The following is a 26,659-nucleotide window of genomic DNA, read 5'->3' as shown; positions in this document are numbered from 1 at the left end:
TCTTCATCTCCAAAGGTCTCAGGCTGTGTGGGCTCTGTTGGTTCTTAAATAGGTAGAGGCACATCTCCATGGAAAAAATCTAATCAAAAGTTATCACCCACAATCGAATGGGTCACATCTCCATGGGAGCAATAAAAAAAAAAAAAATCCCACCCAGCAATATTGAATGAGGATTAAAGAACTTGGCTTTTCTGGGGTACACAACAGATTCAAACTGGCACAGTAGGTTTCAGGGCTTTAGGGAAATTTTTGTCCCAGGAAGCTTGCAGCTGATGTTTGCAGTTTGCATTAGTTCCTTTGGAGCTAGATAAAAAAACTAGGGACTTGCAGTTGTCTGTTAACTCTTTCAGAGGTGTATAAGAAAACAGGGACTTAGAGTTGTCCTAATTTATCTTGCTTCATTATATTAGAACATTCTACTTCATAAAACAAATTCTTGAAAAAAAGAAATCTGATTGGCTTAACATGAGTTAGATACCTACCCCAAGTCTAGTTAATTATGGCTTATAGTGGAGGACGTAATAGGGATGAGGACTCATAGAGAAAATAATAGGATAGCCAGAAACTGAACCTTGTGGAACCATATAGAAGGGGAATTGATCTTAATGAGAAAGACCACCAAAAATTTGCAATATTGTATACTGGATATTTGCATGCTATATTTTTCTTCAACACACTCCTTATATTTTGACAAGCTTCCAACACACTTGTGGTTTTGCATTACCTGGAAAGGAACAATTTGTTGTCATAATGTGGGAACACTCTTCTCATTTATGAATCATATCCTTAAATTTAGCAGAGGCAGCTGCTAAAGGGTCATTTCCACCATGGTGCTGTAGGTCCAGATTGTTTTCAAAAGAGCCTTTTGTTCCTTTAAGTAATTGGAGAAAATAGTAGAAGTGTATCAAAAAGAGGAGAGGCCTACTGTTTGCAGAACCTCTTCTCTCCAAGTTGTACCTGTCATCTCAAGCAATCTGTAGGTAGGGCTCAGGGGCTTGTACCTGTTCATCCTTCAACCTTTCACTGAATTCAGGCTGTATAGAAATCCAAGTCCCTAGTGGGATCTGATCAACAATCTAAATAATCCTGCTGTCACTGGGTTACAATTCTTCTGAGACTGGGAGTCTGAAGGGATTCTTGTCAGATGATCAAGAAAAGCTTTTGAGGGATAAGACTCTGGAAAGCAAATCTGTATCCTTAGCAGCTGCAAGACCCAGAATGGAAATAACCTAACATTGAAGTTCCTGATATTGCAAGACCAGAAATTTAATCCTCCTTTGACTATGCCCTTTCTCAGATGGAGGAAAGCCATGGTAGTGAGCTGGGCTTAACAATTAAGACATAGGTCCCAAAGCACAACTACAAATATTCGTTGTCAGAGCTGTCAAGCAAAGTACACTAGGTTGTTTCAGAAAAACCCTCCCAGTAATAACAACTAGAAGATTTGGACTTTTCTATTTTTTTTTTTTTTTTAATCTCAAGGACCCATCAATTCAATAAGAAATTATAGTGCCAAGATCCGGGAGAGAAGGGAAGTCTAGTAAGGTGGGCCATTTTTTTTCCAATTTTTTATCTCAAGGAGATAACAGTTTCACATGGCAGATTCATAGGACTGAGATAATAAAACTGAGTTCATTTCATGTGAAGGAGGAGAAGCCATAGCAAGTGCCCTCATGGACTAGAACCCAGCTTTGAATCATTCCAGTCCTATAATGGAATAGGTTGATTTGGAAATGCGAGTACTAGCTGAACTAGTCACAAGAAGCAAAAAAAAAAAAAAATCCCCTTTGCAGGAAGTTGGCATTTTTCACAGACTCAAACAATTTCCACAATCTTCTATACACAATTTGTTGGGCTCAAGCAAAAATAGCCAAGCATGCAAGAAAACAAGACCTGAATAAAAGCAAAAAAAAAAAAAAAAAAAAACTTACAGGGAATTCAGATAATGCATCTATCAGACATGTCCTTTAAATTAACAATAATTAATTTTAATAATTATTAAATTATTAATACCAATTAATTTCAGTGAAATTAAAAACTAAATGGAGAATTTTAGCAGAAAACTAAGAAAATTTTTTAAATAGTAAATTGGTCATCTCAGTTCCAGTTCCAGCCATGACAGGCTAACTGATATCAGGTTTAATGTGTGTTGTAAACAACTACAAAAACTTGAAATATATATATATATATAAAACAAATATTTTTAATGTACTGGTCAACATGTGGGGCTATAATCCTAGAAAGAAGGAAAATTCAAACCCGCCACCACAACCACCACCTTTCTCCCTAAGGTCATTTTTGAAACTAAAGCCCAGGAACCAAGAACCCAAGCTGGGAGTAAATGTTCACTGGGAGAGGAAACATTAATGAAAAGTCAGTTCTGTCTTTGAAGGTGGCTGGGATTTGGTGGGCCAGGACAAGAGAGAAGGGAACTATAGAGAAGAAATCTAAATATCTACATAAAATTTCCTTGTAAGAATTTGTCTGATTCTGAAATTATGCCTGCACTAGGAAATACTCTAGGAGCCCAAGCAGAGAATAATCATTAGAAGGTGGGATTGAGGAGAGAATTTCCAAGTTTGCAGAACATGAGAAGAAACAAAAGTTGAAATTAGGAACTGGCCAAAGTAGATGTGCCTTAATAAACACCCCAGGGTTTCAGCTGAAACTCCAGAAACTCTTCACGCTAAGAATAAGTGTAAAAAAGAAATAAGCCTACTCTCACAAAGCCTAAAATCAAATCTCCCTGGGAGCAAGGTGACCTGCCAGTAATTTAATTACCTGCTTGAACAAACCTTAGCACCTTTTAGGTAAAAATAAAAAAAATCCAGAGCCTCTAACTGTATCTTCCATAGTGCCCTGCATAAACACAAGCAAAATACTAGATATGTGAAGAGGTAGAGAAAAGTGACCCACAATTGACTTAACAAATAAAAAGACTATTTATTGAAGGAGGACCAAAAATGACCCAAATATGTAATGAGCCTCAAGAACTTTACCATAACCATGCGTAATATATAGAAAATACAAGGAGGGGAAAAGTAGGGAATTGGAGAACTATTGCAAATCTTTGCAATCCATAAAAATGGAATCAAATGTACATTCCAGAATTTTATAATGAAAGAATTAAAATTAAGAACTTTTTAATGGGTTTATAAACAGGCTGGACACAGTAGGAAACAAGAGCAGTGAACTCAATAATCCATAATATAAATTGAAATACAAAGATTTAAAGCAAAGAGCAATTGTAAGAAAATAAAAACCTCTAAGGAGCAGGGAAGATATATATTTTGCCCAAACACACATCTAACTAATAAAAGAGAGTAAGAAGTGCCAAGTTGTGCTGACCAGTGCTCTTACCTCTAACACCTTCTGAGGACTAAAGGTAGAAAGACTTATGGTGATACTATAGCCAATGTGGCGAGTAGGTCACGTGCTTGATGGAGAGAGATGTCTACAGAGGTAGCCACAGAATTACCCCCCCCACACACACACACACCCTCCCCCCACCAGGTTTGTCCAGCTCCGCGGACAGAACATGATGCTGACGCAGCCAGGAAAAGGTGGCATCTGCGTCAGCTCGGGAGCCTATAGGCTCAGCAGAGCTTCCAGGCCCTTCCGCGCCCTAGGTGTCCGCGTGGGTCTCTGCGCTCAGCGCCCGCAGCCGCCGTGCTCTCAACCACAACCGTGGCGTTAGAGCCGCGTGAGGGGCGGTAGGGCCAACGGAGGCGGCCGTGCCCACCGGGGAGGTCGGGCAGGTGCTTCTGCCTGGCCTCCCACAGGAGGGAGGTCCAGAACTCCGGGCACCACCTGCAGGATTGCGCCCTCTAGTCTTGTGATCAAGCGAGCGTAGGGATCCCTGGAGACGTAGGGGAGCAGGCGTTCCCAATGCTATTTCGTCCTGGTTGAGTTTCAGTGGTATATCAGTCTCTCTTATTTGCTCTTAAGTACAGCCCTACGTGTTTTTAACTTATGAGGAAACAGATGTAGAAAGATTAGACTATATGGCCAAGGTCACGTTGTAACTGGTAAGGGCAAGATTTGAACTGTTTGACTCTTTCCATTCTATCAATTCCCCATTTTCTCAATTTCAAACGTCAGCAGACCCATCTCAGGGTCAACTTATGCCTTAAGAACTCCTGGTTTGTGTAATTAGAAGGAAGTGTTCATAAGTGAAGAATTTGAAAACAAGGTCTTAAAAGACTTCAAATATGACTTCAGATAAGAAGTTGAAGAAGAAAGAATCATCAGACTTTGGAGATTCAGGAGAATAGATTGTCAAAGCCATGAGAGGGAAAATTAGGAAACAGATGAGAGATTAAAAAAAAAAAAAGATTTGTTGCAATAAATGGAAACAATCTCTTGTTAGTTTTAGCAAACTGAAGATACATTTATTGTAAATTTATTTGTATGTTCACATCCTGTAAGGACAAGAAGGCAGGCAGGTTTCAGAAAGAAATTAAAATTCCATCTCTACATTTCTCTGGGAGGCCTCTCTATTCTCACTCTCAGAACTTAATTTCACAACCATGCCATCCCTGAGGATAGAACATGGTGGGCAAATGGCAGTGCCACACTGCTCCTAAGGTTGTACCCCTTCGCATGAAGAGACCAGCCCAGACAACGTGGGAAAGAACAAATCATGGGCCCAGCTTGAGTTAGTAGCTCACTCTGGTCCCATTCAGCTAGGATCTAGGAATAACTCTCATGGATGTTAAATGTGGAAGCTAAAGAAGACTGATATGAGTTATGCAGAAATCCCAAAAGTTATTCACATTTTTAATGATAGATATCTGTAAGGTGTAATTGTCATATCTCTTGAGCATTCACCCTACATTTGTTTAAGTCCTTAACTTGTGAAACCACATTTTCAAAGTTGAATATATAATAACATTTTCCAGTCACCCCTGCAGCTTGTGCAGGCACGTGGCATAGGTTTGACTAATCAGGCAGCCCTGCACCAGACTTTGATTTGAAAGAAAACAACAAGGAGTAAGAGAACAATTTATGGCAACCAAGAGTCCAATTTTTTCTGACCCTGGGAATGTGGGGATATTGGTAATTCCTAGATGAAAGGGAATTAATATGTTTAGGGCAGCCACCACTCACTGTTTGCTACAGTATAATTTAAGGATAGCCAAGGAGCAAATATTTGAGAGGATAACCTCTGGATTTTGTTAGAATAAGAATATCAATAGTTTGATGTAGAAATATCCCTAAGAGGATTGAAAAAATGAACAGCTGTAGAATTAAATGTCCCTCTCATTCTTAAGTACCTTATACCCCCCAATAATTAATTTGTCTCCATATTTCTCTACAGAAAACAAAAACATTTATCCTCTTATTTCTCTGTGGCATCTTTGTGAAAATGGAAGAAAGCGGTGTGTATATAAGAGAGGAAACAAGAATGTTGGGGGTAAGAACTGAATGCTAATTGAGTGATTAAATGGAAATTATACTGTTATGATTTCCAATAAAAGGAAGATACTTAAATTATGTCTACTATGAGATCTCTCAAAGGAAAAAAATTGATGAAAATGTTCTGAAATGCTTAAGTGGCACCTGAGGTTTTCAATTTACTGCATGAATATGTAAGCTGTAAATCAAGCTACACTTAAATAAAGCAGAGATTATGAGTCTATAATCACATTTTAATAACCCAAAACCATCACAACCTACTTATTAATCCAGAAAATATATATCCTTAGTCTGGAAATAGATTGAAAATCCTTTTCGGTATATATAAATTACTTCAAGTTAAGTTGATGGCATGGTCCTAAATGAAGTGGTCAGAAGGTAGAATTCTAGTTAGCAAGGCTGAAAACTGTAGAGAAGACCATAGAACTTTGTAGACCACAGTCATGATAGGACTATGCTCTTGGCATCATCCCCCTTCAATATTGCTGCTTTCCCACAGTCACTGTCCATAAAATCTGGTAGGTTATATCCTTTTGCATTATCTGCCTGTATTGTTGGATTATGGAACCAGGTTGAGAGACATACCAGCATAATTTTAGGCCTGGTCTAGGGAAATCCCTAGTATCTCAAGTCACTTGTTGCCTCCACTTATTTAAGGTGTGATCCTCTGCCAAAATTATGCTAAATCCTTACATAAAAGCAAACAGAGAAGCCGAACTTTCCTCTCCTCTTTCCCAATCCTATGGTATTAAGGATTTGGATTCCTAGACCTCTTGTCCACTTGCCTGGTCTATGTATTAGTAGGAATAATTGAAGTGTGTCTGAGAACCTGGCCACGTTACTGTTTTTCTGGTGAGATCCACCATTATCCAAAAACACAAAGGCCTTGGGTCCATTTCATCCAATAAAATATTTGAGGTCCCATGTCTGGACAGGAACTGTAGTTTGCCATCACTAAGTACAGCTGAAAATTCTAGACAAATATAAGAAGATTCAGAAAGGTACAGAGAAGGAGGCCGAAGAATTAGGGACCTCAGAACCCAAGGAATGGCTCAGGGGTGAATTTCCTGAATTTTCATTTTGTCTCATATATTTCATACTGGGTGTTGGGGAAGCCTGCAACCCAGAAACACTACCAGGTGCAGACCAAAAAAAAAAAAAAAATCCCCAAGAAAATCTTATTCTCTCTAACCATAGATCCAAGAAAGGGGCAGCATAGCAAAACACTTAGACAATAACCACCTTAGTCGAGCCAAACACCATAGTGAAAACTGTGGCCCTACTTCCATGTCATTAAGCAAAGACCACGTGGGAGCCTAGATTGCACCATCACCTGAGCATCCAGAGTGGGCTCAGGGGAAACTGAGTGGAAAGTTAGGACTTCTACCACTTCCCAGCAATAATGACCCCCTACACCTGCTTCTACAGTGTCAGTAAAGGCCACAGGTGCAATAGCAATGAGGTAACCCTCTTCCAACCAGCCAGGGTGGTGTCAAGTAGAAGCGTACTGGAGACCCTGAATTCCCAGCCTACTTCAGCAATAAGTGCGCGCGCACGCTCGCGCGCACACACACACACACACACACACACATACATATAGGCCATCAGTGGACACTGAGTGGGCATCCACCCTTCCACCCCAACCTGGCAGTCACAGGGTTGTGCCCCTTGCCATTGCCATCACAAAGTCAGAGAAGATCAGCTGCAACAGAAGATTTAAGTACTATCTGAGTCTCACACCACAATGCCCCAGAAGTCCTGGATACAATTTATATAATCACTCATCATACAAAGAGCCATGTAAATCTCAATTGCATGAGAAAAGACAATCAACAGGTGCCAACATAAAGATGACACGTGTTAGAATTATTTGACAAGGATTTGAAAGCATCCCAAAAAGGTTTCAGTGAGCAATTACAAACATGCTTCAAACAAATGAACAAATAGAAAGTCTCAGCAAATGAATGAAGGGCATAAAAAAGAACCAAATGGATATTTTAGAACTGGAAAATACAATAAAAATTTTTTAACTCGCTGGTTAGGTTCAACATCAGAATGCAGAATATAGAATACAGAAGAGAGACTCAGTAAACTTGACTATAGAAAAACAGAAATTACCCATTTGAACAACAGAGAGAGTAAACTAAAAATAATAATAATAATGACATAAACTCGGGGAGTTGTGGGGTCATAACAAAACATCTAACATTCATGATAATGGAGGCCTGGAGGAAAAGGATAAAAGGCAGGGTTGAAAAAATATTCAGAGATATAAAAGCTGAAATTTTCCCAATCTAACAATAGGCATAACTCTGCAGCTTTAAGATGTTGAGAGAACTCCAAACAACACAAGACCAAATAAATTCATGCCAAGATATATCATAATAAAACACCTGAAAACTAAAGGAAAAGAAAAATCTGGAAAGCAATGGAGGAACAATACTTTATTTTCCTCTACAGAGGAAAAATAATTGGAATGACAGGGATTTCTCATCAGAAACCTTGGTGGCCATAATAAAGTGGCTCAATATTTTTCAGTGTTGAAAGAAACGTACTTTCAAACCAGAATTCCATATCCAGCAAAAATATCCTTCAGGGATGAAAGGGAAATCAAGAACTTCTCAGATGAAGAAAAACTGAGAAAATCTGTCACCAACAAACCTACTCTGAAAGAATGGCTAAAGAAGTTCTAGCAACAAAAAGTAAATGATAAAAGATATTATCTTGGAATATCAGGAAGAAAGAATGATAGAAAGAGTACAAGTATGGCTAAATAGACTTTGCTTCTCATCTTGAGTTTTTAAAATTGTGTTTGACAGTTAAAGCAAAGTATTATAACATTGTCTGGATGTGGGAATAAAAAGCAGAGGGAATAAACAGGAAGACAAAAAAGCAGAGTTAAGCCCCATCATATTAATAATTACACGAAATGATGGAAACGCACTTATTAAAAGATAGGAATTGGCTAGTGGATAGTTTTTTTTTTAAATATGACTCAACTGCATGCTAAATATAAGAAACTCATTTAAAATATGATATAAGTAGTCTGAAGGTAAAAGAATAGAAAAAGATGCATCATGCAAACGTTAATCAAAAGCAAGTAGGAACAGCTATGTTGACAGCAGATAAGGTAGACTTTAATGCAAAGAAAATTATCTGGAACAGAAAGACATTACATACGGTGAAAATGGTAAAAGGTCAATATACCAAGAAGGTGTAGTGATCGTCAATGTGTATGCACAAAACAACAAAGCTGCATACCATATAAAGCAAAAACTGTTAGAACTGAAAGCAAAAGCAGCAAATCTGCAATCATCATTGGAGACGTCAATACCTCTCTCTCAAAAATTGAAAAATAAGTTTTTGTGGTGTTTTTTCTGCTTGTTTGTTTGTTTGTTTGTTTGTTGTATACTGTATGGCCGGGTCACATGTCATTCTTTTTCCATGTGAGTATCCTGTTATTGCAGCACCATCTGTTGAATTTTTGGTTGGTTGGTTTTTTGTTTCATTTTTTGGTTGTTTTGTTTTGAGGAAAAGTGCATGGGCCGGAAATCGAACTGGGTCTCCCTCATGGCAGGCGAGAATTCTACCACTGAACTACCCTTGCACTCCCATGTGCTTTGTTTATATACACAAAAAGTCAACAAAGCATGTAGAAGAAATCAACAATACCACCAACCAGCATTTATAGGACACTCATCCCAACAACAGCAGAATACATATTCTTTTCAAGTGCCCGTGGAACATTAACCAAATAGACCATATCCTGGGCCATAAAATAAACCTCAGAAAATATTAAAAATCATGTAGTATATGGTCTCTGACCAAAAAGAAACCAAACTAGAAATCAATGTGAAAGATAACAAAGTTCCAAACACTTAAAAACTAACACTCTTTTAAATAGTTCATGAGTCATAAGGGAAGACTCAATAGAAATTTTTAAAAATTCTATCAACTGAATGATAATGGAAATATAATATACCAAATTGATAGCACTAGATGCTTACACTAGAAAACAAGTAAACTGTCAAATAAATAAACTCCCACCTTAAGAAAGGAGAAAAAGAAGAGCAAAATAAATCAAAAGCAACAGAAGGAGGAGATAAATATTAGAGTAGAAATCAATAAAATTGAAAACAGAAATAGAGAAAATTGATGACACAAAAAGTTGATTTTTTGAAAAGATCATTAAAATTGACAAACCTCTAGCAAGACTGAAAAAAAGAGAAGACACAAACAATATCAGAAATGAAGCAACAGCTTTCACTACATACCCTGCAGATTTCAATAAGAGACTACAACGAACAACTTGACACACATAAATTTGACAATTAAATAAAATAGGCCAATTTTCCCCAAAAAAGCACAAACTACCATAACTTGCCCAATATGAAATAGATTGTTTGAATAGCTATGTAACTAATAAGGAAGTTGAATTTATCATTTTAAAACTCCTAAAAGAGAATTCTCCCAGATTTTGGTGGTGACTACACAAATGGCACAGAGCTATATTCATACATTATTCCAAGGTCTGATATGTACTCTAATTATGTAAGATGTGGGAGAAATTGGGTTCAGGTACCCAGGACCTCTCTGTACTGTTTTTGCAAACTGCTGTGAATCTATAATTATTTTGATTTTTTTTTTAAGCTCCTGCATCCTTCACTAAATTTAATCTTCAATGGATGTCAGTGGGTCCCAGGCCCAGCAGGAAACGTGGTAATAGTGGGCAAAGTCCCATCACCCAAATCCCCCTTGCCTTCTCCTTTTGTTGTCAGAAGTACAACAAAATGCATGGTTTAGTGTTGATTGATGGTCAAAGTAATCTCCAAGGGAGAAGACTACTTCTGTCAAGGAGCCACTTCATACCAGAACAAAAGCCCACCATAAAATTCAAGCTAAAGTTGTCCTGTTTAAGAGGATCTGTGAGTAAAAGGATGTCAGAGTCCCCAGGCAGTGTGGAAAAACAGATTGTTGTAAGGCAAAAGATGCTAGGCTCTGATCTCCAATACATCTTCTGCTTTTTCAGGTTTATCTTCTTTGTTTACCCCCTTTGGAGCTGGGTGTGGGGAGCAAATGGGGGTCTGAAGAGTGAAGCATTTAGCTGTAGCTCACTGCAGAAGGAGGTACATCTGAAAAGCACCCATTCAAAATCAACTGTAAGGCTCTGCAATGAGATTTTAGAAGGGTCTATATAGCAAGCTTAGAATTTTCCTCTCTTATGACCCAGAATTTCTCAAAAAGTGGCTTCATTGGACAGAAATCATCTGAGACCCCAAATGAGACAAGGTCCCTGTGAAGAGTTACAGAAAGCCAAGGATCCTGAGGGTTCACTATCCTTCTTCTACTCTTTTTTATATAAGGTGCTCAGCACTAAGATACAAGCCGTAGTTTCCTATGGACCTAGGGGTAGGCAGAACCAAAGGAATCCAAGTCCAAATCCCAAGTACAGGAGGATGTGAGAAGGGCAGGTAGGGTCAGAAACACAGAGTCCCCTTTCCTGTAGAAGAGCTGCATCTGCAGGGAAGGATTGTTGACCACACAAGGACTCATGAACCTTTGGTGGAGAGCAATACTCTCAAGGTTCCAGAGCTCATGCAATATGACCTCTTGAACTAAACAGATAAATGGGCCCCTAATACACTTTTATTATATTTGTAAATAGTCATTATATTTGCAAACTGTTCCTTATCTGAGTTCAATGTTGAGAATCCCAAAGCTCTGTTAGATTATCACTTCCTTCTCTCCATGGCTTTTTCTTGGTGCGTGTTCCTTTCAAAGAAAATATTAGTGAGTAATTGATGATGATGTTCTTTTCTTCCAGGCCATACAAATAATGGTTGGTGTGCTTCATCACAGCCTGGCAGTGATTTGGACATCTTTATTAATCACACAAATCATAGCATTTCAAAATGACTATCTTCCTCTTACAGTATTAACAGGATACCCATACTGGTCAGCCGTATTTGTGAGTAAATAATCTAATCCCTGATTGCTATTTATTATTTTATTCGCAGTATTTAATGACTACTTCTGAGCCAAAGAGTGTGCTAAAGATAGAACATTAAGGATGCACAGACTTCCAGTTATAATCAATAAATGTTAACAGTTTATGGTCTCCTATATCAGCACTGGAGGGGGTTGATTGTGACTATTAAAACCCTACTATTTTCCTCAGTAACATTTAATAGCTATGTTTTGTTAAGAATGTGTGGTTCAAAGGAAATGTGAGAGATCACTTAAACCGGGAATATCTCTCCTGTTGGTTTTACCGTCACCTCATAACTACAAGAACATTAAAAATACCTGGTGAATAGTTGTAACATTTCTACCAGTTATTTCAATAACATATTGGTCTTGGCATTTCTTGGCACTATGGTTCTTTGTTCCTGGTGATGTCTTAACGTTTGTAAGTTTGATTTCTTAATTACTCAGCAGAACTATTAATATAGATGTGTGTTAATACCAAGATTTTTTTCTCAAATCCCTAAATTTATGCTTCTGTGTTATGGCATACAGTCAAGGAAGACCAGGAGTATTATTAAAATCAAAATAATTTCCCCACTTTAAAAAAAAAAACAACTCCATTCAAGTCTTTTAAACTTACTGTTTTTCTTGCTAAATAGCAAAGAACTTTTATTTACCATTTTCTTATCTATCTAAAAAGTATGAACTCTGCACTTCAACTGATTGTGTCATATATAGCTTTTGGCTGGACACTTTTTCTGTAAACACAATTCCGTGTTCAGTTTTGCTGTAAACTGACATAATATGCACTGTGATATGCTTTCTGATGGGTGTTTGATAAGGGTGATAAAGCTTAAAAATAAAAAAAAAGGATAATAAAAGAATGCACAGCCCCTGCTCTCAAAAAATCATTCTTATATCTGGTTGAAAGGAATATAACAGTATGCAAAATATATATTAGATTCTTATCAGTATAATTCTGTCATAAGAAGAGTCTACTTTATTAAAGGGCCACTTTTACATCTTCTTGAGAGTGGGCATCAATGCTAAGATGCACAAGGGGTATTTTGGTAACACAGAAATTGGCGGGTGATTATTCAACTACTCACAAGGGGCACGCAAGATGAGAGAATGTAATTGCTGGAGAAATAGAGGGAGACACAGAACTTGTGTGGGGAAATAAAAATGAAATTTTTGAATTCTGTTGGTCTAATAAGAATTTGGGGGACACAAAAAGATTTCTAAAGTAAAATTTTACTGTGTCTGATAGTATGGGGGGGGGGTGATGTGCCATTGTCTTCCATTTCCCCCAGAAAATCCTCAGTGAAATCTCTTTATAATAAGAATACACTTGAAGTTCATCTATGTGCCAGACCCTCTTCTAGGTGCCTGAGATATATTACCAAATAAAACAAAGATCACTACCTGTATGGAGCTTTTAGAGGATAAGTGTTCTAGTTTGCAAGCTGCTGGAATGTAGTATACCAGAACTAGCATGGCTTTTTAAAAGGGGAATTTAATAAGTTACAAGTTGTACTGGTTTGAAAGGATATGTGCTCTAGAAAACCCATGTTTTAATCCTGAACCATCTTGTGGAGGCAGCCATTTCTTTTAATCCCTATTCAGTACTGTAGGTTGGAAATCTGATTAGATTATCACCACAGAGATGAACACACCCAGTTGTGGGTAGTAACCTTTGATTAGAGGGAGATGTGACTCCACCCATCCAGGTGGGTCTTGATTAGTTTACTGGAGTTCTTTAAAAGAGGAAATATTTTGGGAAAAGCGTGAGAGCCAGGAGAACCATGCAAGCCCACGCAGCCAGAGACCTTTGGAAATGAAGAAGGAAAACTACCCGAGCAGAGCTTCGTGAAACAAGAAGTCTGGAGAGAAAGCTAGCAGATGTCTCCATGTTTGCCACGTGCCTTTCCAGTTTGGAGAGAAACCCTGAACGTCATCGGCCTTTCTTGAGTGAAGGTAACCTCTTGTTGGTGCTTTAATTTGGACATTTTCACGGCTTTAGAACTATAAACTTGCAACTTAATAAATTCCTCTTTTTAAAAGCCGCGCTGTTTCTGGTGTATCGCATCCTGGCAGCTAGCAAACTAGACCACAGGTTTACAGTTCTAAGCCTATGGAAATGTCCAAATTAAGGCACCAACAAGAGGTTACCTTAATTCAAGGAATTCCAATGGGTCAGGAACACCTCTGACAGCTGGGAAGACACACTGGTCCCTTTCTCCTGGGCTCCAATGCCTTCAGCCTCTGTTCCTGTTGAGACTCCTCACTTCGCTTCTCCAGAGCTGGCTTTCATCTCTTCTCTTGACTTCCCTTCACTCTCTCCAGGTCTGGCTTGCTTAACATCTCATGGCAACGTCTGCTGGGCTGCAAGCATCTGCAAACATCCGTGTCTCTGTTCTCCCGGTGTCAGCTCTGCTCTGAAGTTTTTATCAGCTCTGAGGCTTCTGTTGCTTCTATCATTTCTGGCTGCCTCTCCAAACTATTTTCTCCTTTAAAGGACTCTAGTAAGCTAATCAAGACCCAACTGGAATGAGTGGAGTCACATCTCCATCTAATCAAAGTTAATACCCACAATTGGGGGTGCCACATCTCTGAGAGATAATCTAATCAAGAGCTTTCAGCCTGTAGTATTGACTTGTATTGCTCCCACGACATTGGATCAGGATTAAAGCATGGCTTTTCTGGGGTACATATTTTCAAACCAGCACAATAAAGCTATAGAAGAAAAAAAGATAAGAGAAAGTGCAGTAGGTTAAGGGGACTAGAATTTCTGGGCAAATGAAACTAGAAAACATTTTCCTCCAGTCTTCAAGACAATGGGTCACCCTTGTCATATGGCCTTAGATTACATATTACTCTTTCAAGTCTTCTTTGATCCACCTATTTAAAGTGACCTCCAAGTAGTCTCTTGCATATCACCAGCCATGCCCTGAGAAGTATGAATGTCTAATGAAGAAAATTGGAATAATAGAAAACAGTTATATACTAGAAGTCAAGGTCTTCCTTTTGCCCTACCACATCCCATTAACCAGTCTTCCCACCCTAAACCTTCCTTCAGAGCCCTAACATAAATTGGGAATTAACCCCATTGAAACAGTTGGTGATCCAACTCTGTAAACTATTTGGAATTCATTGTTGTTTATATACCCCTTGATTTCTTTAATGGATTACAGTTCAAAATAAAGGTACAAGAGAGAATGAGATTGAAAGAGAAAAAAATGTCCTAAGTAGGAGAATGTTTCCTTTTCGTTGACTTTGTTTTATGTTTTGATTTTCTGGGAGGGTTTTCTAGAATGAGAACCTCAAGTGGAAGGAGTCCAGAACAGTGATGAGAAGGAGTCTTCTCTTGCTATATGTTGAAAATCTAAAATAAGTAGCAGGGAGACAAAGCACTCATTCTGACAAAAGATCTAAAAAGGATCCCAAGTAAGATATGTCGAAGTGGAGCATATAGCAGAAACAAATACAAATCAATAATATCTTCCATTTTTCCATATTTTAGGCCCTGTGGTAAAGTGATTGTTTCGCTTCAGGGTTTTGTTAAGAAAGCAGAGCCGCTTCCCTTATAATTCCCTATACGGGAATATGGATATTAGTATGAGAATGAGTTCCTGGGGAAGAGGACAAGTGGAGAGAGGAGCTGGAGAATGATAAAGAGAGTCACTACACTTAGGCATCAACATGGGTAGATAAGTCGGAAGTTACCATTCAATCCAAGAAGGCTGTAGGTACCTGGCTATAGGGTTGTAAAGGGAAGGTAATGGAGAGATCTGGACACTGTTGCCTCTGGAAACAGGACAGAGGAAAGGGAGAAAAACACGAGGCCCCTCATGTCTGTTCACTGTGGGCGTTTTCAGAGTAATGGTTTCTGCTCTGCCTTCCAAACCTTGCCCAAGTTTTTCCCTTTACCAGTTGTCACCAGGAAGCATACAAGGAAAGGAATTCTGGAAAATTTAGTTCTCAGCCTTAGATGGAAATGGTAGGACCAAGTTAACCATAAATAATTCTGCAAATTGCTTTATATATAACATTGCCACAATGATACAGTAAAATAAGGTAGGGAAATATTCATCCCAGCTTTACCAAGGAGAGAAGCAAAGCTTAGTTATATGTTAAGTAATTTTTATTGAATTGCAAAGAAAGTAAAATGCAAAGAATTCAAACTCAGATCCTTCTGACTCCAAAATGCTTTTTAATATTGACATGTTAGAGGCTCCATTTTGCTGGGGAAAGAACTTTCCTTCCCCCTTATTGCTAACTGAATAGTTCATTTTTAATACTGCGGGAAGTTTCCATGCATGCAAAAAAATTACACCAATGAGAAAAATAAATTTTAGATATACTGTAACTACCATCTTTCCAACAAATGTCAGTAAATGATGGAAAGACTCAGTATAAGCTATTCATAGAAGTCATATGAATCTTATATTTAAATATGTAAATTGAAGTTTATTTGCTTAATGGCATTTACTATTAAGATATTTTAATATTATAGAAAATGTGTTTGTATGTGAAATCGTCAAGCTGTAACATTGTCTAGTGGTAAAAACTCATTAAGTATGTATACTTTCTAGAAATTCACCTGATGAGCTAAATAAATTATGATTGTTAAAAAAAAAAGCAAGTGAAATTTGATACTCTGTTTAACCTACAGTCACTGCAAGGTGCCCCTCGATTCCATTTCCAATGCATGGGTTACATTTTTGAGGAGGGATTTTATGGTCTCCTCCACCTCTATAATAGAGAACCCTTGAATTATTCTCTGAATGATTTTCTCAGTGGTCCCACTAAAGAACTTGGATGAATTTCTACATGTTATAGCATTTGAGATTTCTCATATTCTTTGAATTTATATATAAACATAATGAATGAGCATTAATAAATGTGACTTTTCTTTCCAGTTTATCACTTCCGGAATTTGTGCTATAATACTAGAGAGAAACCCTGGAAAGAACTTGGTAAGTCATAATGTGTGCAGTTATTGTAGAGCTAACAGTTCTATTTGCCAAAAGGTGGAAAGTCAATAAAGAAAGCAGTATCATGTCTGAGCAACTAGAAATCCCCTCATATTTTGGGAGGATAAATTCAAAAATATATAAGAAATGTAAGTTTCCCCTGCCTCTTTTGTTAAAAAAAATTCACTCCAATTACTAAAATTTCTATTAAATTTTATTAGATACAGGAATAATTTAGGCTATATGAAGTTTATCAAGAAGCAGTTAACTTTCTATATGATAAATCACTCAATGCTAATTAAAATATCATCTATGACATATAAGTGGAAAATCACATTAATGTGAATATCTTGAGATGACCCAGAATCTGTTTTTTTTAGCTGCCAGAACGTGATACACCAGAGCTGGAATGGCTTTTGAAAAGGGGAATTTAATAAGTTACAAGTTTACAGGTAAACTTATCTTAGACACAAGGATAGAGGAAGATTGAAAGTGAAAGGATGGAGAAAGATGTTCCATGCAAGCTGTAACCAAAAGAAAGCAGAGTAGCTATACTAATATCAGACAAAATAGACTTTACATGTAAAGACATCACAAGAGACAAAGAAGGATATTATATATTAATAAAAGGGACAGTTCACCAAAAAGAAACAACAATCATAATTATTTATGTTCCCAATCAAGGAGCGCCAAAGTACATGAGGCAACTACTGGCAAAAGTGAAGGGAGCGATAGATGTTTCAACAATAATAGCAAGAGACTTCAATACACCATTCTCCTCCATATATAGAACAGGCAGAGAGGAGATCAGCAAGGAAATAGAGAACTTAAACAATTTGATAAATGAATTAGACCTAACAGACATGTATAGGTCATTACACCTCAAAATACCAGAATATACATTCTTCTCTAGTGCTCATGGAACATTCTCCAAAATAGGTCATATGCTAGGGCACAAAACAGGTCTTTATAAATTTTAAAACATTGAAATTATTCAAAGAGCTTTCTCTGATCACAATGGAATGAAGCTGAAAATCAATAACCACCAAAGAATGAGAACTTTCACAAATATATGGAGATTAAATAACACACTCTTAAACATCCAGTGGGTCAAAGAAGAAATTGCTAGAGAAAGCATTAACTATTCGGACACAAGTGAAAATGAAAATGCAACATGTCAGAACTTATGGGATGTGGCAAAGGCTGTGCTGAGAGGGAAATTTATCGTCCAAATACCTATATTAAAAAGGAAGACCGATTGCCAGTGCCTGCCCATGAAAAAAAAAAAAGAAGAAAGAGCAAAATTTGAGGACTTAACTACTCACCTGGAAGAACTTGAGAAAGAACAGCAAACTAACCCCAAAGCAAATAGAAGAAGAGAAATAGCAAAGATTAAAGCAGAGGTAAATGAATGGGAGAATAAAGGAACAATAGAAAGAATCAATAAAATTGGTGGATCACTAGCAAGGCTGACAAAGAATAAAAAGAGAGGATGCAAATACACAAAATCAGAAATGAAAGGGGGTTCATTATCACAGACCCTGAAGAAATAAAAAAAAATCATAAGAGGATACTATGAACAACTTTATGCTAACAAACTAGACAACTTAGATGAAATGGATAAATTCCTGGAAACACAAGAACAAACTACACTGACTGAAGAAGAAATAGACGATCTCAACAAACCAATCACAAGTAAAGAGATTCAATCAGTCATTAAAAATCTTCCTACAAAGAACAGCCCAGTGCCACATGACTTCACAAGGGAATTGTATCAAACTTTCCAAAAAAGAACTAACACCAGTCTTGCTCAAACTTTTCCAACAAATTGAGGAAAAAGGAATACTACTTAACTCATTTTATGAAGCTAACATCACCTTAATAACAAAACCAGGTAAAGATGCTATAAGAAAGGAAAACTACAGGGCGATTTCCCTAATGAACATAGATGAAAAATCTCAACAAAATACTAGCAAATCGAATCCTGCAACACATTAACAGAATTATGTACCACAACCAAGTGGGATTTATTCCAGAAATACAAGGATGATTCAACACAAGAAAATCTTTTTTTCTTTCTTTTTTTTTTTTTTTTTTTTGCTTCTTCGCATGCCTAGGAACTCTGTATGGTGAACATCACATGTAATGTGTTCTAAAATGTCTGGATTATATTGTTTTCTGTAAACAGTGTTGAGTTTTGCGTTGAAAAGCGCTGAGCAAGAAGAATTTTAAAAATGGAATAATTATGAAGGTTAATGCTAGGAGACTGACTTCCGGAATGACAGATTGAGGAACTCCATAAGCTCAAAAGGAAAACACTAGCAAAAACAACTAAACTTAATCATTTTGGAACACCAGAAATTATCCAAAGCCATCGCATGAGTTAAAAATCATCTGTCCAATGACATCCAGGGATGAAAGTCTCCCTGGCGACATGGGAGAAGACTCCCAGGGATGAATCCAGACCTGGCACCATGGGATCAACAATTACATCTTGACCAAAAGGGGGGAAAGAAGTGTAATTAATAAAGTTATCAGTGGCAGAGAGAGTTCAAGAGGCTACTCTGAAGGTTGCTTCTTACGCAAGCTTCACTAGACATTGCTACCTATCATAACCTGCCAACCCCCAACCAGGACCATTCCAGCCAATCCTAAAGAACACCTAGGGCAATATATAAGATGCTACAAGGGTTCCCTGCACTAGAGTAACTTTCCAGAAACCTACAACATCCAGATGGGTCCCAGGTCCAGATAAATCCTGAAACCTAACCCAGCCTCTCCAGAACATCAGATAGTTCCATCTCCCTACCCCATATTAGTAACAGACCCTTCCAATATCAAAAATTTAGAATTGCCATAGCCCAAACAACCCCAAAGAGAGGTATAGAAAAGTCAAAGGTGATGGTGGAATTATACATAGAAGATAGGACTTAAAAAATGAATATGAGTGCTGAATCATTAAATTGATGTCTCTTTTAGTCTTCAGTATTTTAGAGCAGCCAGAAGTAAAAACATAAAATTGTGAAATTGTAGCCCACGTCATAGTCTGAAATATGTTCTACGACTAATTGTGGTGCTTTGCTTTGAAATTTATAGCTTTTTTTATGTATATGTTATTGTTCACAAAAAAAGAAGGAAAAAAAGTCAATTGTGATGATAAAAATGTATTTAAGCCCTCTAGCCACCTATATTCTGAAGCAACCAGAAGGAAACATATGAAAGGATCATATGGTAGACCATGACAAACTCTGGGATCTATCCTGTAACCATTTTTTGAAGAGTGCTTTGAAAACTATTGTTTTTTGATTTATTTGTTTTGTGTATATGTTATACTGTACAATAAAAAAAGTTAGAATGGACATAGCCCAGATACCCCTACAGAGTGTGAGAAAGATCAGAGGTGATGGTGGAGTTATACAGAGAAAGCTGGGTTTAACAAATATGCTGGTCTGAATCTGTGGTGGACCCCAGAAAAGCCATGCCCTTTGATCCTCAATAAATATTGTTGGATGGGAGCATTTTGATTGTTTCCATGAAGATGTGACCCACACAATTGTGTGTGGTAACTTTTGATTAGATGATTTCCATAGAGGTGTGTCTCCACCAACTGAAGGTGGAGTTGCTTGCTGGAGTCCTTTAAAAGAGGAAACATTTTGGAGCGAGTCCCTTTTTGGTAGAGCCACGCGAAAGCCAGCAGACACCGCCATGTTCACCATATGCCCTTCCAGCTGAAAGAGAAACCCTGAACTTCATCGGCCTTCTTGAACCAAGGTATCTTTCCCCAGATGCCTTAAATTGGGCATTTCTATAGACTTGTTTCAATTGGGACATTTTCTTGGCCTTAGAACTGTAAACTAGCAACTTATTAAATTCCCCCTTTTAAAAGCCATTCCGTTTCTGGTATATTGCATTCTGGCAGCTAGCAAACTAGAACAACAAATTAGTGCTGAATCATTTTACTGATATTTCTTTTAGCCTCCAGTACCTTTGAACAGCTATAAATAAAAACCCAATGTTGTGGAATTGTAACTTGTACCAAACTGTGAAATCTGTTCTACAACTATTTGCTGCAATGTACTTCGAAATGTATTGCTTCTAAGTATATATGTTATTTAAAGAGAAGAAGTATAACAGAGAAGACAGGATTTAACAAATGAGTATGACTGCTGAATTAATATATTGACATTTCTGTTGGTCTCAGTGTCTTGGAGGCTCTAGAAGGAAAAACCTGAAATTGTGAAACTGTAATCCATACCAAACAGTAAAATCTGTTCAATAATTACTTGTTAAAATGTACGTTGAAGTTTATTTGCTTTTTCGTATTTATTTCACAATAAAAAAAAGTAAAAAAAAAAAATCATCTGTCCAAAAGATACTACTAAACCTTAGAAAGATAGAAGGGTCTGTGATGTCTTAACATGGGGCTTCCCATTCTCCCTCTGAGCCCAGTATAGTAGCTGTGAAATCTGGAGGTTTTGAAAGCTGAGAAGATTGACATCCTTTGAAGGTCTCTTAAAAGCATAGTCAATGTTTTGTCTGAAGTTGCAGCTCTCTGAAAAATCTCTGTTCTCAGAGTGTCACGGCTATTTGTTTGGACGCAATGCTCAGCTCAGTGAAAGAAGAAGCCATTTCACCAGGGTAACACGGAAATATCAACCTACTGGCAATATCACAGCTGCCTACACCTGAGATTTCAGTTGGGGTAAACAAGAGCATCACCAGACATTTAAAAGGAAATTCTGGGGGACTAGACAACCATAGGGGACTTTGAAAAGCTCCAATAAATACTTGGAGATATTGTAAATGACTTCAAATGTGCAGAAGGCTGTAAGCATGCCCAGGAAAGACCTCAGAAAGGAAACAAGACCTGAGCAAACAAGAAGTGAAAGCAAAGACTACATTGTAAATTAATTGCTGTTTGAGAGCATGTCTTCTCACACAGATTCCTCTTTGGCAAACTGTGGAAGATTTATAGGTGAGACATTTAAGGTAATCTGAATGACTATTAGCTGACAACTAAATTATATTGACTCAGGAGTGGTTCCTAGAAAACCCAGACCAAAAACAGAAACAAGAGGGCGGGCCACCATGGCTCAGCAGGCAGAGTTCTCGCCTGCCATGCCGAAGGAGACCCACATTTGATTCATGGTGCCTGCCCGTGCAAAAAAAATAGAAACAAGAAAATTTTAAATTCTAACAGAGAACTCAGGAGCCCACATTGAGGGAATAGATGATTTACAGAATTAGTCTAAGAAAGTCAGTAAACAAATAAGCATGTACAAGAAAAACAAAAATAACACAAAGCATCAAAAAATAATAAACAAATTATGTAAAATATCTATTAAAAATAAGAAACTGTGAGACATGTAAAGACTCAAGAACATATTTCACATATACAGAGTAAAAAGCAACCAATAGAAAATTTCCTGAAGTTGACCAAGACAAAGACTTTTAATCAGCTGTTACAAAAACTGAAGAAAACAGTGTTTAAAGAAATAAAAGGAAGTATGAAAGTGATGGCTCTCCAAATAGAGAATATCAATAAAGAAGTAGAAATTGTAAGAAAGGACCAAGAGAATATTCTGGAATTGAAAAGGACAAATACCAAAATGAAAACTCACTAATGAAGATCAACAAAAGAGTTAACAAAAGAAAGAATCAGCAAATTTGAGGATAGGTCAGTAGAGATTATGTGGTCAGAATACCCCACATCACTAATGGGTAGAAAAACTATGAGGAAGATCCACAAGGATGTAGAAAACTTACATAATACAAGTGCACTAGACCTCGCAAACATCTGTATAACACTCTACCTAAAAACAGAACCTCAGTAAATAGAAGGATTGATATCATACAAAATATATTCTCTGAGCACAGTGGAAATAAAATAAAAATTAACGAGAAATTTGGAAAATTACCATATATGCACAAATTAAACAATACCTTCTTGAAGAGCCAATGGGTCAAAGAAAAAAAGGGGGAAATTATAAAATACTTTGAGATGAATTAAAATGAAAACAAACAAAAAAATCTTATAGGATGCTGCTAATGCAGTATTTAGAAGGAAATTTATAACTGTAAATACCATATGAGAAAAAAAGAAATATCTCTAATGCCTAACCTTCCACATTAAGAAATTATTTTTTAGAAAATAATTCAAAATTATTTAAAGATAATACATTTATTTTATTAAAAATAATAGAAATTATTTTAGTGTTAAAAATACATTCAAAGCTAGCAGAAGGAACTGTTAAAGAATTAAAAAACAATAGAGAAAGCCAAGCAAACCAAAAGGTGGTTCTTTGAAAAGATCAACAAAATTGACAAACCTTTAGCTAGAATGGCCAAGAAAAAAAAAGGAGAAAACTCAAATTACTAAAAATCAGGACATCATTACCAAACTTACAGAAAAAAAATATTATAGGAGAATACTATGAATAACTGTGTGCTGATGAATTAGATAACTTAGATGAAATAGACAAATTCAGAGAAAAACCCAAACTGGCAATATTAACTAAAGAAGAAATAGAAAATCCAAATTGACCTACAGCACGTAAAGAGATGGAATAAGTATCTTAAAAACTTCCCACAGACAAAAGTCCAAGCTCAGACAGCTTCAATGGTGAATTCTACCAAATATGAAGAAGAATCCTTCACAAAATCTCCCAAAAATTAGAATAAAAGGGAACATTTTCTAATGCATTTTGTGATACCAGTGTTTCACTCTGATACCAAAATCATAAAAGATATTACAAAGATGATTTCATTTTAAATGGATCATAAGCCTAAATATTAAGACTGAAATTACGAAATTCCTAGAAGAAGTCATAGAGGAAAAAACATCTGTAATCTTGGGATAAAAAAAAGGACTTCTTAGAAAGGAGCTGAAAAGCACAAATCATAAAAAAAAAAGTTTTAAGTTGAATAACAAAATTAAAACTTTCTGCTCTTCAAAAGACACTGTCAAGAAAATGAAAAGTCCCAGAGTGGTAAAATTTGTGTGAAATATGGGTCTCTGAAAAGGACTCGTATCCAAAATATACAAAAGGAAGCCTTACAACTCGGTGAAACAAACAACCAAATTAAAAATGGGGTAAAGATTTAAACAGACTCTTCACCAAGATGATATATGAATGACTAATAGACAGATGAAAAGCCACTCTACATTGTTAATCAGTGTGGAAATGCAAATAAAACTGCAGGAGCTACCGCTTCACCCCCACTAGAGTACTAAAATAAAACTCCTGTCCACACTAAATATTGACAAGTAGATGGAGCGGCTGGACCCACCATTTTGCTATTGGAAGGGTAAATTGACACAATCACTTGTAAAAATATGTGGTTCTTCCTTTTAAATTGAAATGTACACCTGCCATATGATCCAACAATCTAATTCCTAGGTAATTTAGAACCTCCCCCCAAAAAATGGAACATAAGTAAAAAATAAATAAAAGCAAAAACTTGCACAAAAATGTTTGGAACAATTTTATTCATAATAACCAGAGCTCAGATTTCAGCTAAATGTTAGGAAAGCCTTATCTGAAATGTTTGCGCTCTTTCAGATAAAAAAAAAAAAAAACTGGACATTTTAAATAAAGATGAATCATTATTGGTTTTCAGTGGAGGCAATAAAAGTGTTTCTTAAAATATTATTCAGGGGGGACTTCCTGGAAGATGGCGGCTTAGTAAGACGCGCGGATCTTAGTTTCTTCTCCAGGACACCTACTAGGGGAGTAGAAACGATACAGAAAGCGCCCAAAACCACAACAGAGATAAAAAAGACAGCGTACCCCATCCTGGAACGGCTGGCTGGCTGAGAGAAGCAGCTCGGGTGAGATCGCCGAGGCGCGCGGGCCTTACTGGGCGGGGTGGCAAGCGGCCGGAGTTACTCCCTTCCCCCTTCCCGGGCCGGCTGGGAGAATTGGAGAGGTGGTCCCCTGAAACCAAGGCGACTGGCGCCCACACCACGCGCAGCCCCCGGACCAACTGAGAGAATTGGAGCGGAAACCCCCAGGCCGCGGAGAACGGTGACCCCGTGACTCCCGGGGAACGTGCACTCTCTCGGGCGGGCCGCTGCTGCTGGCGCCCTCCCGCCACGCGTGTTGCCCAGGGCCGACTAGGAAATTCGGACGGGCTCTTTCCCTGGCTGCGGCGACCAGCAACCCTCCCTGCGTTCGGACCCCGGGCCGGCTCAAGCCGCTTCGGCTAGCGAACCCCCAGGACGGCGAGAGTTTTCCAAAGTTTAAGGTCCCACAGCACCTTTTACTGGTGGGACCCGCAGACAAACGTGTGCCACGAGCGCCACCTACTGGGCAGGATAAGAAAAACAGAACCCAGAGATTTCACAGAAAAATATTACAACCTTGCTGGGTCCAACACCAAGAGAAATCTGAATAAATGCCCAGACGCCAGCAGCAGAAGATAACTGTCCACGCTCAAAAGATTGAGAATATGGCTCAGTCAAAGGAACAAACCAATAGCTCAAATGAGACACAAGAGCTGAGACAACTAATGCTGAATATACGAACAGAAATGGAAAACCTCTTCAAAAATGAAATCGATAAATTGAGGGAGGACATGAAGAGGACATGGGCTGAACATAAAGAAGAAATAGAAAAACTGAAAAAACAAATCGCAGAACTTATGGAAGTGAAGGATAAAGTAGCAAACATAGAAAAAATAATGGATAGCTACAATGATAGATTTAAAGAGACAGAAGATAGAATTAGTGATTTGGAGGATGGAACATCTGAATTCCAAAAAGAAACAGAAACTATAGGGAAAAGAATGGAGAAATTTGAACAGGGTATCAGGGAACTCAAGGACAATGTGAACCGCACAAATATACGTGTTGTGGGTGTCCCAGAAGGAGAAGAGAAGGGAAAAGGAGGAGAAAAACTAATGGAAGAAATTATCACTGAAAATTTCCCAACTCTTATGAAAGACCTAAAATTACAGATCCAAGAAGTGCAGCGCACCCCAAAGAGATTAGACCCAAATAGGCGTTCTCCAAGACACTTACTAGTTAGAATGTCAGAGGTCAAAGAGAAAGAGAAGATCTTGAAAGCAGCAAGAGAAAAACAATCCATTACATACAAGGGAAACCCAATAAGACTTTGTGTAGATTTCTCAGCAGAAACCATGGAAGCTAGAAGACAGTGGGATGATATATTTAAAATACTAAAAGAGAAAAACTGCCAACCAAGACTCCTATATCCAGCAAAATTATCCTTCAAAAATGAGGGAGAAATTAAAACATTCTCAGACAAAAAGTCACTGAAAGAATTTGTGACCAAGAGACCAGCTCTGCAAGAAATACTAAAGGGAGCACTAGAGTCAGATACAAAAAGACAGAAGAGAGAGATATGGAAAAGAGTGTAGAAAGAAGGAAAATCAGATATGATATATATAATACAAAAGGCAAAATGTTAGAGGAAAATATTATCCAAACAGTAATAACACTAAACGTCAATGGACTGAATTCCCCAATCAAAAGAGATAGATTGGCAGAATGGATTAAAAAACAGGATCCTTCGATATGCTGTCTACAGGAAACACATCTTAGACCCAAAGATAAATATAGGTTGAAAGTGAAAGGTTGGGAAAAGATATTTCATGCAAATAACAACCAGAAAAGAGCAGGAGTGGCTATACTAATATCCAACAAGTTAGACTTCAAATGTAAAACAGTTAAAAGAGACAAAGAAGGACACTATATACTAATAAAAGGAACAATTAAACAAGAAGACATAACAATCATAAATATTTACGCACCGAATCAGAATGCCCCAAAATACGTGAGGAATATACTGCAAACACTGAAAAGGGAAATAGACTCATATACCATAATAGTTGGAGACTTCAACTCACCACTCTCATCAAGGGACAGAACATCTAGACAGAGGATCAACAAAGAAATAGAGAATCTGAATATTACTATAAATGAACTAGACTTAATAGACATTTATAGGACATTACATCCCACAACAGCAGGATACACCTTTTTCTCAAGTGCTCATGGATCGTTCTCAAAGATAGACCATATGCTGGGTCACAAAGCAAGTCTCAACAAATTTAAAAAGATTGAAATCTTACACAACACTTTCTCGGACCATAAAGGAATGATGTTGGAAATCAATAATAGGCAGAGTGCCAGAAAATTCACAAATACGTGGAGGCTCAACAACACACTCCTAAACAACGACTGGGTCAAAGAAGAAATTGCAAGAGAAATTAGCAAATACCTCGAGGCGAATGAAAATGAAAACACAACATATCAAAACTTATGGGACGCAGCA

The 26,659-nt window shown here is 37.5% G+C and overlaps 1 protein-coding gene across 1 annotated transcript in view; it reads left to right on the top strand.

The window, feature by feature from the left end:
• The first annotated feature begins 3,665 nt into the window (after nucleotides 1-3,665).
• The window catches only part of LOC143646767 (membrane-spanning 4-domains subfamily A member 12-like), a 36,918-nt gene continuing 13,924 nt past the window's right edge, over nucleotides 3,666-26,659 (top strand). Inside the window, exons 1-4 of the mRNA XM_077116104.1 lie at nucleotides 3,666-4,028; nucleotides 5,321-5,416; nucleotides 11,243-11,386; nucleotides 16,308-16,364. Of these exons, the coding sequence (XP_076972219.1) occupies nucleotides 5,369-5,416; nucleotides 11,243-11,386; nucleotides 16,308-16,364 (249 nt within the window). The 5' untranslated portion in view covers nucleotides 3,666-4,028; nucleotides 5,321-5,368. The remainder of the gene's footprint in view (nucleotides 4,029-5,320; nucleotides 5,417-11,242; nucleotides 11,387-16,307; nucleotides 16,365-26,659) is intronic.

The sequence above is a fragment of the Tamandua tetradactyla genome, chromosome 9 (assembly GCF_023851605.1).
Source record: "Tamandua tetradactyla isolate mTamTet1 chromosome 9, mTamTet1.pri, whole genome shotgun sequence".
Classification (NCBI taxonomy): domain Eukaryota; kingdom Metazoa; phylum Chordata; class Mammalia; order Pilosa; family Myrmecophagidae; genus Tamandua; species Tamandua tetradactyla.
The sequence above is the reverse complement of the archived record's forward strand: the minus strand, read 5'-3'. Positions and strand labels throughout refer to the sequence as shown.